The sequence below is a fragment of the Culicoides brevitarsis genome, chromosome 1 (assembly GCF_036172545.1).
Source record: "Culicoides brevitarsis isolate CSIRO-B50_1 chromosome 1, AGI_CSIRO_Cbre_v1, whole genome shotgun sequence".
NCBI lineage: Eukaryota > Metazoa > Arthropoda > Insecta > Diptera > Ceratopogonidae > Culicoides > Culicoides brevitarsis.
This window is the reverse complement of record NC_087085.1, coordinates 8,546,502-8,559,885: the sequence shown is the minus strand read 5'-3', so window position 1 is coordinate 8,559,885 and position 13,384 is coordinate 8,546,502. Positions and strand designations below refer to the sequence as shown.

Genomic DNA, 13,384 nt, shown 5'->3' with positions numbered 1-13,384 from the left:
TTATTATTATTTTTTTTTTGTTTATTACTTCAAAGAAATGAATTTATTAAGATCGGAGACCGGAAAGGTGTTTTTTTTTTATTTTTTTATTATTTTATGAAATGTCACTCGAATTTAGCAACATTTTTTAAGGTTATTTGATAAAATTTAATTTATATTTTGTGTATATAAATTAATTCACTTAATCTTATGCGACAAAAAAAAACAAGAAATGCCAAGCAAATGGAAAATTATACATGTCATGTCCCTTCAAAGTATAATAATCCGATTATAAACCTTCAGGTTTTTTTTTGTTCATTTAAATAAATTTCAAAATGATCACATAAGCTGTATATACATGAATTTTAATACTGTTGTAAAGTTATTTTAATTTTTTTTTTGTGTGGTTAAGTAAGTTCAAAACATATACTTAAAAAATTATTTAAATGCACTGTTTATTGAATAACACTTAAAAAAATAAATTGATGATATTGATAATGAATAAAAAAATAATTAAAAAGTTCATGCAACTAATTTTTTGTAACAACAGGTGTACGAAAAATAATTGCTTTTTAAGCAAAATTGCATGAAAAAATAAAAATATTTTGAAAGTGATCAGCTGAAAAAATAAAAAAAAAAAAAAAAAGACGACAGTGCATTACCGTCTCTCGTTTCGCAAAGTTCAATGTCTATTTCAATTATTTATTGCATTTGTGTGTTTCGTACATGGAGTTAATCAATCAGAGATCTTCTTTCTTTACTCACGATCGACCGGACGTAAATGTAAGTAAACATACATAAATAAGAGGAAAAACATTTTTTTTTCGTAGTTTTGTATAAAAATATCCAAACTTTCACCCGAGATGAAGACGAAACGACACGATAATGTTATTTTTTTTAAATAAATGAATAAATAATATTCAAATAATATCTTTTTGATGAATTTCGAAGAAATATCAAAATAATTATTTATTATTAATAAAAAAAAAATATAAAATAAGTAATTGATTAAATTTGAATATTCATGTAAAAATTTCGTCTCTCTTTAGTTATGTAAGAAAAAAAAATTTTTTTTTTTTGAGGCAAGTCAACAACTTAAATATTATTATTATGTTCTGTCAGGTGTCAATTAAAAGTATGCCAATTGTATACATAACTTAATGTTTGCTCAAAAGTGATAAACAGTTGTTCAAAAGTTATCTTGTTTTTTTTCCTCTTCGCTCAAAACAACAAGTCGAGATATTTTTATTATTAAGAAATGTTTGAATCAAGGTTAAATTATTATTATAAATGACCTTACCACGACAATTTGAACTATTTAATCACGTATTTTATTTATTATTCATGTTTATTTAAAAATCTTGCGAACAAGAGTTGTAAAAAAAATTAATCCATCATTAGCGAAATTCTACTAACCCGATTACAAGTTGTCTCAATAAGCTTTATTTATTGTAAAGTAAGGTTTTGTATTACTTTTATTTATATGTGTGTGATATAAATATTGGTATTAATGATGGAGTTCATGCAATTTATCGTATGTAATATATTTTTATTTCCTGCGTAAATTAATATTTCCTATATAAATACTTGAAATTTTTTTATAATTATTTTTTTTTATTTTAAATAAATCATTATTAATTAGTTTAATTATTATTATAATTTAAAAATATATTTTTTTTATTATTTAAATAAATCTTATAATTAATTACTTTAATTATCATTATATTTTAAATGAATATTTTTTATTATTAAAATAAATAAATCATATAATTAATTATATTAATTTTTATTACAATTTAAAAATATATTAAAATTTTATTTATTATTAAAATAAATCAAAATTAATTATTTTAAATTTTATTATACAATTTAAATGTATATTAAATATTTATTTATTATACAAATATAAATAAAAATAAATAAATAAATAAAATTTCTTCAATTTTATATTATAATAAAATCCATTATAGAACAAAATTTCATGAAAAATAATAAAATACTGTTTCATCTAAAAATATTTCATCAGAATATTGTCACAATTTCATAACATTTGCATAAATAAATCAATCGCAAACTCTATTCTAAGAAAAATTTGTTAATCTGATTTGTTTTGTAAATTTCATATATATCATATTTACTAAAGTAATGTACATATCAAAATCTATCGAGTCGAGTCATTCTCGTAACGTACCCATAATATTATAATATACATTGAAGTTAGATATACAAGATTGAGGTTATTGATGTATTTTTTTTTTTGTAATGTAATGAAATAAATTCATTGAAAATATGAAGGTCAAATCATTATTATTATTTTTTGAGTATGACGACTAAAAAATAATTTGTTGTCTCGCAAACAAAAAAATTTTATATAATAATAATTAATTATTTAAAATAAATCTAAATAAATAAATGATAAAAAAAATTATCTTATCAACATTTTTCTCAAACATAATAACCTCAATTCTTCAATCGTCATTTTCGTTACGAAAAATGACGTTGACAAGATAATATTTCAACCGGAAAAGAAAATATTTATTTGCGATTCTTGACTTGTTTGTTTTATCTTATATTATATATTATTAAAAGTAGGTAAAAACACATTTACACTCAAAAGTGTCAAATAATTATTATTATTATATTTATACGGATATATTTAGAGATAAATACTTGACACATTTCATTTCTTTGTGAAATTTTGACGTAATTTTTTTTTCTCACTCAAAAGGTCATTATTAAATAATATAGCAAGTAATGATGAGACAGATGTACTAGATAAGATAATTTTTTTTAACTAATTATCTCCCTTTTAAAAAAAATATTTTAATTTTTTATGGATATGAATAATTATTTTTTATATTTTGTCAAATCTTAAGTACTAACATATATATTATACATAACATATATGAATAATAATAAATAAAAAAAGAAGTTTAACGGAATATATATAATTACATCAGAAAATTTGCCACTTGGAATGTAAATTATTTTTTTTTTTTGCTCTAAGAGTTATTTATTTGAATACATTCACAATTTGTTTCGCTCAAATCGTACAAATCTGAGACCTAATTCTGATTTTTTTGCCATTAGTACCGATTAATACAAAAAAATTACTCTGTACACGTCTCGACTATTATTATACACTCAATGTAATGTTAGTACTAAGGTATGCGTAATACAGTTTTTTTTTCGTTTTTGAGCTTTTTATAACATTGACAATAACCCAAATTATATTCTGAATCGTGAGTGAGCAATGTATATTGACATAACTGAAATTAAATAAATTCGCATGTGTGTCGTTAAGTGATGCGATCGAGCTGAAGAGGAAATGATTGTTTATCCATGAACTTCAATAACACCAATTTTTTCTGTTTTTTTTTCAGTATTTAACATTTCCATCCGCAAATGGCGAACAGAAATTCAGCTTTCAAATCAACGAGTCAAAAGATCAAGGACCCCAAGGATCACTGGAGTGCGTTCAGCAAAATAGTCAAAGAACATTGGAAACTCTCGGCACATTACCGTACCGGATGCGGATACAGGCGAACGATGATGTGTACGAAACGACGAGGCACAAAATGGCAAAAGAAACTGAAAATATCAAAACTAAATGGTGAGTATTTGAATTTTTTTTTTTTTTGCTTGATAAATGACTCTCCAGGTTAGACAAACATTCAATGCTATTCGAAAAAATATTACAAAAAAAAATTGATTGTAGCCCGAGGTGAATGCATTTTCAACTTCCGATATGTTTTTTTTTGTACCTCTCTCGCGTATTAATTTTTTCGATAACCGTACAAAGAACGATGCGTGCCAAAAAAAATCCAACTTTGACATGGCATGACGCGAATCGACGACGTTTGACGATCGAACAGTTATTTAATTACGTTGCAGATCGACTTGTTAATTTATTTTCTTTTTTTTTCGCGATTTAAGCATTTTTTACGTTATTGTTCAATAAAAGAGTGAAAGTAATTTGCAATTTTTTTTCGGCAGTGAATGGCATTAAAATTTTCAATAAAAAATTATTTTTGAATAGAAGAATGATTCATATCTCGAAAAAAAAAAAGATGATCTCCTAACTTTTTTTTTTTTGATAATAATTTCATAACATTTCGCGAATAATAAATAAATCTTAGAAATTAAGCTATTCGCAGTTAGTGAGTACAATTTATTGCAAAATACCACAAAAAAAGTATCAGCGTGGCCTATAGTATGTAATTTATTATATTTTTGTGATTACCCAACAGTAACAGTACGGATTTTTTTGTTCATTAAATAATTGCTTTTTACTGGTTCGCTCGCGAATAAACACACAACACATACGATCGCATGTAAGAGTCTGCTTGTCAGAAATTTGACAGGGTGCTTTTTTGTGAGCTCTGAGCGTGTATTTGTTTTTATTTTCGAAAAAAAACTACTAAAGACAAACTCACGCAAAGTCAGTGAACTAAATTCAAACAAATGATTGTTATATTACAAAATTATCTCATGTCATTTTGGGTTTTTTTTTAATTATTTGGATAAATTTTGCAGAGTTGAGATGTTTTTTGATACAAGTTTAAGATTAAATTCAGTTATTTTGACCTAAAAATGATGAAGAGTTAATTTGTTTAACATAATTTGATGATTTTTGATTTATTATTAAATTTATTTTAAAATATATATATATTTTTTTTTTAAATTTAATAATTATTTAAAATAATTAAAAATATATTAATTTTTTTTTATTAAGGAAGAAATTATATCAAATTTCGAACAAAATAAATTAAAAAAATTTTTTTTTTTTAATTTTTAAAATTTTTTAAATTTTGTTGGAATTTTTCATATATTTTTTTAATTATTTTAAATAATAATTAATTTTTTAATTAATTCAATTTTTTAATTTAATTTATATATTAAAAATTAATTAATTAATTTTTTTTTAATTCTAAAATATATTAAATTGACATTTTCACTGTAATTTTTAAAAATTAATGAAATATTTAAATTATTAATTTTTTTTCAATTTTTTATTTAAGAAAATAATTTTATTTAAATTTAATTTTTATTATTTTATTAAATTTTTATTTAAAAAAAAATTTATTATTAATTATTTTATTTTTAAATTTAAAAAAATTATATTAAGTTTTAAAAAGAATTTTTAAAATAAATACAAAATAATTATAAATAAATTAGAATAATATTCAAAATTAGCTTTAAAAAATAAACAAATTAGTTGGAAAAATTTCCAAATTACTAAATGTAAAAATAAATTACATGTTCTTTCCACTTGAATCGCCATTCGTTGGTCCATGTCGTCATGTCACCGCATGAAGGTCGAATCACAAGCGGTTGATCGGAAGTTCATTAAAATTATTTAGAAACACATTAAAATTAGGACATATTTTTTACGCTAAAACAAGCAAATTTCTGTCGTGAAAAAAAATTTTGAACGAAGACACAAACAGCAAAACTCGCGATTAAACGTTTGTGATAACTTCAACTCGGCAATTTTTATTGTCTGTGATGAAATATCTCAATCTCGGCGAGAAAATCTGCACACGAACTAGATCAAATTATTGTGCGAAATGTCGCCGCACCGCAGCCAGACATAATGATGTCATTTAAATGAAATAAGTAGGTACGGCGAAAGAGTGCCATAGACGACGAAACAAACAGTAATTTGATTATAAAAGTAGATCCGGCAAGGTTGCAAACACATTTCCAACCATTATTATTTCGCGCATATCAATTTTTTTTTTTACTCACTTCTCCGACAAGCGACTATTTTTTTATGTAATAATATTTGTATTAATGCAAAAAACGCAAAAAAAAAAGTGAGAGCGTTAAAAATTCTGAGTGTTGCTGGTTAACGAAGGTTGTTAACGTAACTGGAATTTTGCAGAAATGGAAAGATTCACGCAAAATTCGAGTATGGGAGTCACGTTTACGCACATTTTTCAACAACAGCTCGACGAGTCGAAAGGGAATTAATACAAAAGGAAAATAAATATAATCTAATCAAAAATGTGTCATGACTCATTTTAATGATATCTAATTTGATTTGATTTATTACGTTATGCAAGCAAAGCATGTTGGTGTCTCAAGGGTGTCGTTGATATTTATGAATCCTCGTGATTTTGTGAGAAACGTACTCGATTTTCCGAGAAATTTTTCCATGGCTTCAAATAACCTAAAAAATAAAGAAATTATTAATTATTTGAAAAATTCAAGAAAAAAAAATATTAAAAAAATATTTAATTTAGAATTTTTAATTATAAAAATTAAAACAAAATAAAAAAATATTAATTGACGAAAAATAATTAATGTTATATTTTTTAATTTATTTTAATATAATAAAATAATTTTTTTAAAATTTTTATTAAAATAAATTAAAAAAATTAAATTAAATAAATTTATTTAATAAAAATAAATTAAATAATAAAATTAATAAATTTATTTAAAAAAATAAATTGTTAAAAATTATTTATAAAAAAAAATTAAAAAAAAAATTATTTTATAAAAATAAATAATATTTTTTATAAATTAATTTATTTTATTTCATTTTTTTATTAAAAAAAAATATCTCCATGAAATCAAAAGCATTTTCAACTATTATATTTGACTTAAAAAACTGAAAAAAATAATCAAAAAAGAAATGATAAACGAGTTACATAAGTAATGGAGACGCCAGTTCACCTAAAAAAGCATAACAGTTAATGATTGGTTTTCGGTTAATTTTGTTTTGTCATAAAATTAGTTATAAAAAAAAAACAAAAATAAAACGAATCGATGCGTTCCACGTCTTCTGAACAATGAGAGAGACAGGTTATGTGTCTACAGCAGTGATCAGCAGTCAGTGCAATGCATCCAATTATCCGAACGTTTTGTTGAATGTTTTGTACACGTAGTCGCGACGTGATGATGATGGTATAACTTTTCGAAGCTTTTGTCGTAATATGCTACTTTTTTTCGTCGTCGCGTTGTGTGCGTCGACTCAGCCATGCATGCAGTGCTCGTCGTGTGCATAACAACAGAAAAACTTTACACATTGTCTGAGGTTGAAAATTATTTGAAATGAAAAATTTATGCAAAAATTTTTGTGTGTTTGTGCGATGATGATGATGATGATGATAATCGGATTATTTACAAATTAGGTGCTTTTTGCGACACGCCTTCCTGTCTCGATAAAAATTTTCTGTCGAAAAGCATTGAGTGTAGCGATGATGAGTTGCAATTATTGTAACCAATTAGAAGTTTTCTTGTTAATTTTTAAATAAAAAAAAAGAATTATTAAATTTGATATTAATTTAATTTATTTAAAAAAAGTAATTTTTATTAATTTTTTTAATTAAATTTAAAAAAATATAAAGCAATTAAAATTTAAAATTTTCTTTAAAATAAATTTAAATTAAAATTATTATAAATTAAATTTATTTATTATTTAATTTTAAATTTATTTAAAATTAAATTTTATTAAAATTTTTTTAATATTTGAAAAAAATAATTAATTTTATTTTTAAAATTAAAAATAAATTTAAAAAAATAATTTAAATTAATTTATTTTAATTAATTAATACGAAAAAAAATTCAAAATTAAAAAAAAATAAATTAAAAATGTTTTTTAAATTAAAAATTAATAAGAAAGCTTTTTTCAAATTAAAAAAAAATTAAATTAATTAAGACTTTTAATTAACTTACTAATTTTTGCTATTTTCCTTTTGCAGCACACGTGAGATCAAACCTAACGAAAAAGATATTGGTCGAAAGGTGAAACTCAAACCGCAATTCAATCGCGTCTCCAACATTCCTAGTAATAGTATACAACAGCACTCGTCTTCACCGTTAATTAGCCACAATAACAGCAATGTTCCATCAGCATCCGCGATCGCCGTCACAACAACCACTCATAGTAATAATAGTTACTTATCCTCTTCGTTAACGTCCGCGTCGTGCAACAACAGCAACTCCCAAGCAACGCAACTCAGCAATGGCTCAGCAAATGTCGTCGCCGCAAATGCAGCAGCAACAACAACCAATTCATCCTTATCTTCGAACCTACACCATAGTAATCTAAATAGCAGTAATCTTAGTAGTATATCATCAGGAAACAACGGTCTAGTGCCTAATAGAATTACTACAGCATCCAATAACCATAATAGTAATAATAATCGAAGCAGTAGTCAAAGACAGGGCAACACTGCTATCATGAAGAGATCGATAAAGTAAGCATGAAAAATTAAATTTCCCCAGAAAAAAATCGCTAAATGACATTTTTTTTTTGTTTCGCCACAGGGAAAGGCTGATTCATTTATTAGCTTTAAGGCCATATAAAAAACCAGAATTATATTTAAAACTACAAAATGGTAAGTATCTTAAAAATTTCCATTAAAATTAATGCTTGATGTATCAGAAAATAATTTAAACGCATCATTAAATCTTCAAAAAAAAAAAACTTTTTTTCCATACAAAAAATTGTCGTTATCATGAATAAATAAATTATCGAGAGACAACAAACCAAATGAAATTAAACAAATTAAATATTTAAATGTATGAATTTACATATATGACTCCATTTTTTTTTTTTTTTTGTGACAAAGATAGACATTGTCAATATATTCAATTAATCGATTTTTTCTATACATTTACATCGCGCGCAAAAAAAAATGAACGTTATTATGAATGAGGCATTCAGGGACACACAAGAGCACAATATTCAAGAGTAACCTTAATTATTTACATTTTATTTGTCATTTAATTATCAATTTGCGAAAAAAAGGTTCAAATCTGTTCTGCAAGGTGACATTTTACGGGTTTCATTGGATTATTGGGACAGTTTGGGTCACGCAAAAGGTCTGATTTTTTTCCTTTTGGATTAGTTGCTTGACCTTTCGTGTTAAATTATGAGATGCGGATAGGAAAAAAACCTTTTTTGGCAAATATTTTCTCTTAGATTTTATTTTTCTTGAATATTTTTGCGAAATATCGTTCAAAAAATATGATTAAAAATATTTTCTTAAAAAATAATTAAAATACATTAAAAAAATAATTTACAAAAATTTTAAATATTAAAATATTATTAAAAAAAATATTTTTCTTAATAAAAAAAATAAGTCAAAAATATTTTTTTTATTAAAAAATGATTTAAAAATATTTTGTTTTTTAAAAAAATTAAATATTATTTTTTTTTTCTTGAAAAATAACAAAGCAAATACTTTTTCATTAAAAAATATTGCAAAAATATTTTTTTCATAGAAAAATAATTGAAAATGTTTGTTCTTTAAAAAAAAAATAAACTTCTTATAATTCTTTATATTTTTTATTTTTTTTTTATTTTTTTTAAAGAAAAATAAGTAATCAATTATTTTTTGAGGAGAAAAATGTTTTCTCGTTATTTTTTTAAGAAAAAAATTTTTTGAACAAATTTTCACGAAAATACAAAAGAAAAAATATTTTCTCATTATTTTTTAAGAAAAAAAAAATTTTTTTGAGCGAATTTTTAAGAAAATACAAAAAAAAATATTTACCAAAAAAATAATAATAATTTTTATTTTAATAAAAAATTATCAAAAAAAAAAAAAATAAATTTCTTGATAATATAAATTAAAATTAATCCATTTTCCGTTGAATTATTACCATTAAACTCAATTAATTAAATTTTTCACGCAAAATAACCCACACAAAATTTATCACGCGGATCATCGCCAACACCTTTTCCTCGAGAAAATTAAAAAAAAATCCTCCTTAATATTATGACAATAATTTTTTTCTTCAACGAACCACAACTTTATCCTTATTCGAGTCATTTTCCACGCCAAGTTGCTTGTTCCTTCTCATTTTCTCGCCCACTGTTCCTCGTTTGCCACTTTTTTGCCGTACGTAGGCGTGATTTATTTCAGTTTGTGTACGAAATGAAATTCATTGTGATACTTTTCACTTGCTCGGTGTACTTGTTGCAACGTCGACATCGACGACGAGATGATAAAAGTCGTTATTTTTGGTACAAAAACGTTTATGAACTGAAAAATATTTAAAAGTGTGATATTCTTAGTCATTCATACGCTTTCGGATCGGTGCGGTGTCGTCGTTTTCGGGTGTGTGTGAGTGCAATAATGTGTGTCGATACAGCAATAAATAGAAAAGAAAAGAAGATAAAAGTGTTGCTAAAAATAAACCTTTAGTGAGCAGAATTTATAGGTATTATTAAATTAAGTTTATTTAATTTTTTTATTTTATTTTTTTTTAGAGAGAAGAAGGAAGAAGATTTTTTTTTTAAAAAGAGAGAAATTGTTTAGACAATTTTTTTAAAATTTTTTTTTCATGCCGTTCGAACAGTGCAACAACTTGACAACCGATCAACAGGTTTTATTGTCTGTTTACCTAAAAAGGCAGTAGAAAAAAACTTCTCATGATCGATATGGCAGCAACATTCCCCGACAGGGCATAATAAATTATGTCTTGAATCAAAATCTATCTCGCGCGTCGTGATTTACTTTTTCACACATCGATCGACGCATTCAGAACAGTCTGCTCTAATATGGGCATGTTTTGTCTGTAGTTGTTCGTCGTCGTTGTCGAAGAAAGTGATTTCTTTTTTTTTATTTATTATTCATAACTTGCTGCCGTATAATAATACATGCCTGCCATCATTATCATATTATTAACATGAATTGAGTGTGCATTCAATCATGTGAATAATTTGTGTGTAATGGCAAGTGTGAAGAAAAAAATAGAAATATAATGACATGACTCGCAGATGAATGATGAGATCAAGTTTCTTATCGCTTCCTCACAAACAATTAGCTATATAGGTGCATGCATGATAACGCTTATCATCACTGTTCGAGACGAAAACGAAATTTCTCAATGATTCTGATGCGAAAAAAATTCTATTAATAAAAATATTTCGTTGATTACCTGAGAAATGGACCGACGACGTGAGAGAAAAGTTTTTTTGTAAATAAAAAAAAAGTAGAGAAATGACGTCGGTACTCAATAATTCACATCGAAAGTGAAAAATAAATGGATTAGAGCTCTATAATTAACATACTCGCCACTACATGTGTCAAAATTAAGTTAAAATCGCCATTCACTGCTCGTCGACACGCAATAAAAAAAATTTTTTTTTTGAATAAAAAATATGTGCTGATTATCAAATCGTGCCCGAAATCGGATGTGTCTCTTTTTTTGTTTATTAATTTTTTTTTTCGTCGTGATTTTTATTTTTTTTTTTCTTTCAATGAAGAAAGTCAAAAATTAAAAAAAAAATATATGTGACAAAAAATTTCTTTTAAAATAAAAAAAAATAATTTTTTAAAATTAATTTATTTTAAAAAAATAATTAATTAAATTATAAATTTAATTTAATTAAATAAATAAATTATTTATTATTTTTTCTAATTAATAACAATTAAAAATAAAATTAAATTTCAAGGGTTTTATAAAAATATATTTATTTATTTTTTAATTTAAAAATTAAATAAAAATTAGAAAAAATATTTTTTAAAAAAGTTAAAAATAATGAAATAATTTATTAAATTAAAAAAATAAATTAATTATGATTATTTATTTTTTATTAATTTTTAAAAATTAAAAAAAAATATTTTTTAAAAAAATATAAAAAATAAAAAAAAAGGTAAAAAATTAAATATTAAAAAATAATTAATTAAATAAAAAAAATTTAATTTTTTATTTAATTAATTAATTAAAAATTAAAAAAATTAATTTAATTAAAATTTTAATTTAATTAATTTAATTTAATTTAATTAATTTTAATTAAATTAATAAATTTTTTTAATTAATTAAAAATTATTAAATAATTTTTAAATAAAATGAACATTTAATTTTTTAAATAAATACCTAAGGAAATAAAAAAAATAAAAAAAAATCCTTGTCCTACAACCCTTGAAACATTTCCTTTTTATTACTCTACGAAGCGAAAAAAAATTAGCTCGTAAATAATAAATAAAAGTAAGAAAATGCACGTTACATACAAAATTCTGATCCACTTTAACTGACCCAAATTTTGCACACAAAATTCGTTACAAGGTGGACACATACTCACGTACTCGATTCACGCACAACAAGAATTTGCATGTTTATCGTAGAAGTAAAAAAAAAACAAATTTTCGTACCGATATCGGAATTTCACGCACGTTTCTGGTCGATTTTAGATTTTTTTCGGGCACTTTCGCTGCCGCGACAACGAAGCATGTAAAATTAAACGCCCTTGAAATGTTTTGCAACAAATGTCAAATCATCGCTGGCTTTAACAAACATCATCATCGTCGTCGTAATCACCATAATGATGCATAAATAATTTCTGTTTTGAGTAACAACCTGTTGTTGTTATTTGCTCTTTCCCAAAATGAGCAAACATATTTTCCGGTTATATGAGCTCGAGTATGTGAAGAAGATTTTTTTTTCTTTCAAATGAAATTATGGTAAAAACGGTACATGCAGCATAAAAACAACAACAACAACATTTTGTCTGTCATGGTTTTACTTGTAAATTAACGCCCGAGCGAGAGCACGAGAGAGAGAGAAAGACGGAGAAATGAAGAATTATAATCAAACACACTTTTATTTTTCCGTTGCTTCATGTTATTTTCTTCGTCTTTGCGTCTCATTCATTGAAAAAAGTTACGAACGGCCTTCATTTCTTCTTCTTCTTCGCTCACAGACGCACAAAATACGTCGTGTAATGTAATAATATAGTAATAAAATGAAGATAATGACGATACAAAAAAAAGTTGCATATCACATCAAATATACTTTCTCCTCCAATTCATGCATTGACCACTGTACGGTGCAAAATTATTATTTTTTTTTTTCGTTCAAAACAAAAACAAGTAAGAAATTACACACATTCATTCATACATTTCGAGAGCTAATGTCGGGTACAAAAAATTAGTAAACAATATTTTTTTAACCTAAATATTGGAAATGAATGCAAAATTGATGCTAAAAAACGGTAAATGCTGTGCGATGAAACTGAAATAAAGACATAACAAGTCATCGGTTTGCATCGGATTTAAGGCAAAAAGAGATGAAGGAATTGAATGTGGTTTTTGTGGTGCAATGTGGATAATTGCTTTATCATAAAAATACATGAGGAAATGTTTAGAGATCATTAAATGCATTTTTTTATTTTATTTTTTTTTTAATATAAGAGTGACGGTTTTTCCTTAATAAGAAATTACAATTTTAAAAAATATTTATTATTTTATTTTACTTATTTTAATTAATTATTTAAAATTTTAAATGGGATTAATTTATTTATCAAATATTTATTTTTGTATTTTTTTTTTAATTTTTTAAAGTTAAAAAAAAATTATGAAAATCCATAAAAATTAACAATTTATTTATTTAATTTAATTAATTTAAAATTTTTGTTATATTTTATTTTTTTAAAAATATTTTT

The 13,384-nt window shown here is 23.8% G+C and overlaps 1 protein-coding gene across 2 annotated transcripts in view; it reads left to right on the top strand.

Annotated features, from left to right (window-relative positions):
* The window catches only part of LOC134838018 (RNA polymerase II elongation factor Ell), a 46,906-nt gene that overhangs the window by 28,008 nt on the left and 5,514 nt on the right, over positions 1–13,384 (top strand). For both annotated transcript variants that reach the window (XM_063853465.1, XM_063853456.1), the window contains exons 3-5: positions 3,363–3,592; positions 7,689–8,186; positions 8,257–8,327. In XM_063853465.1, the coding sequence (XP_063709535.1) occupies positions 3,363–3,592; positions 7,689–8,186; positions 8,257–8,327 (799 nt within the window). The remainder of the gene's footprint in view (positions 1–3,362; positions 3,593–7,688; positions 8,187–8,256; positions 8,328–13,384) is intronic.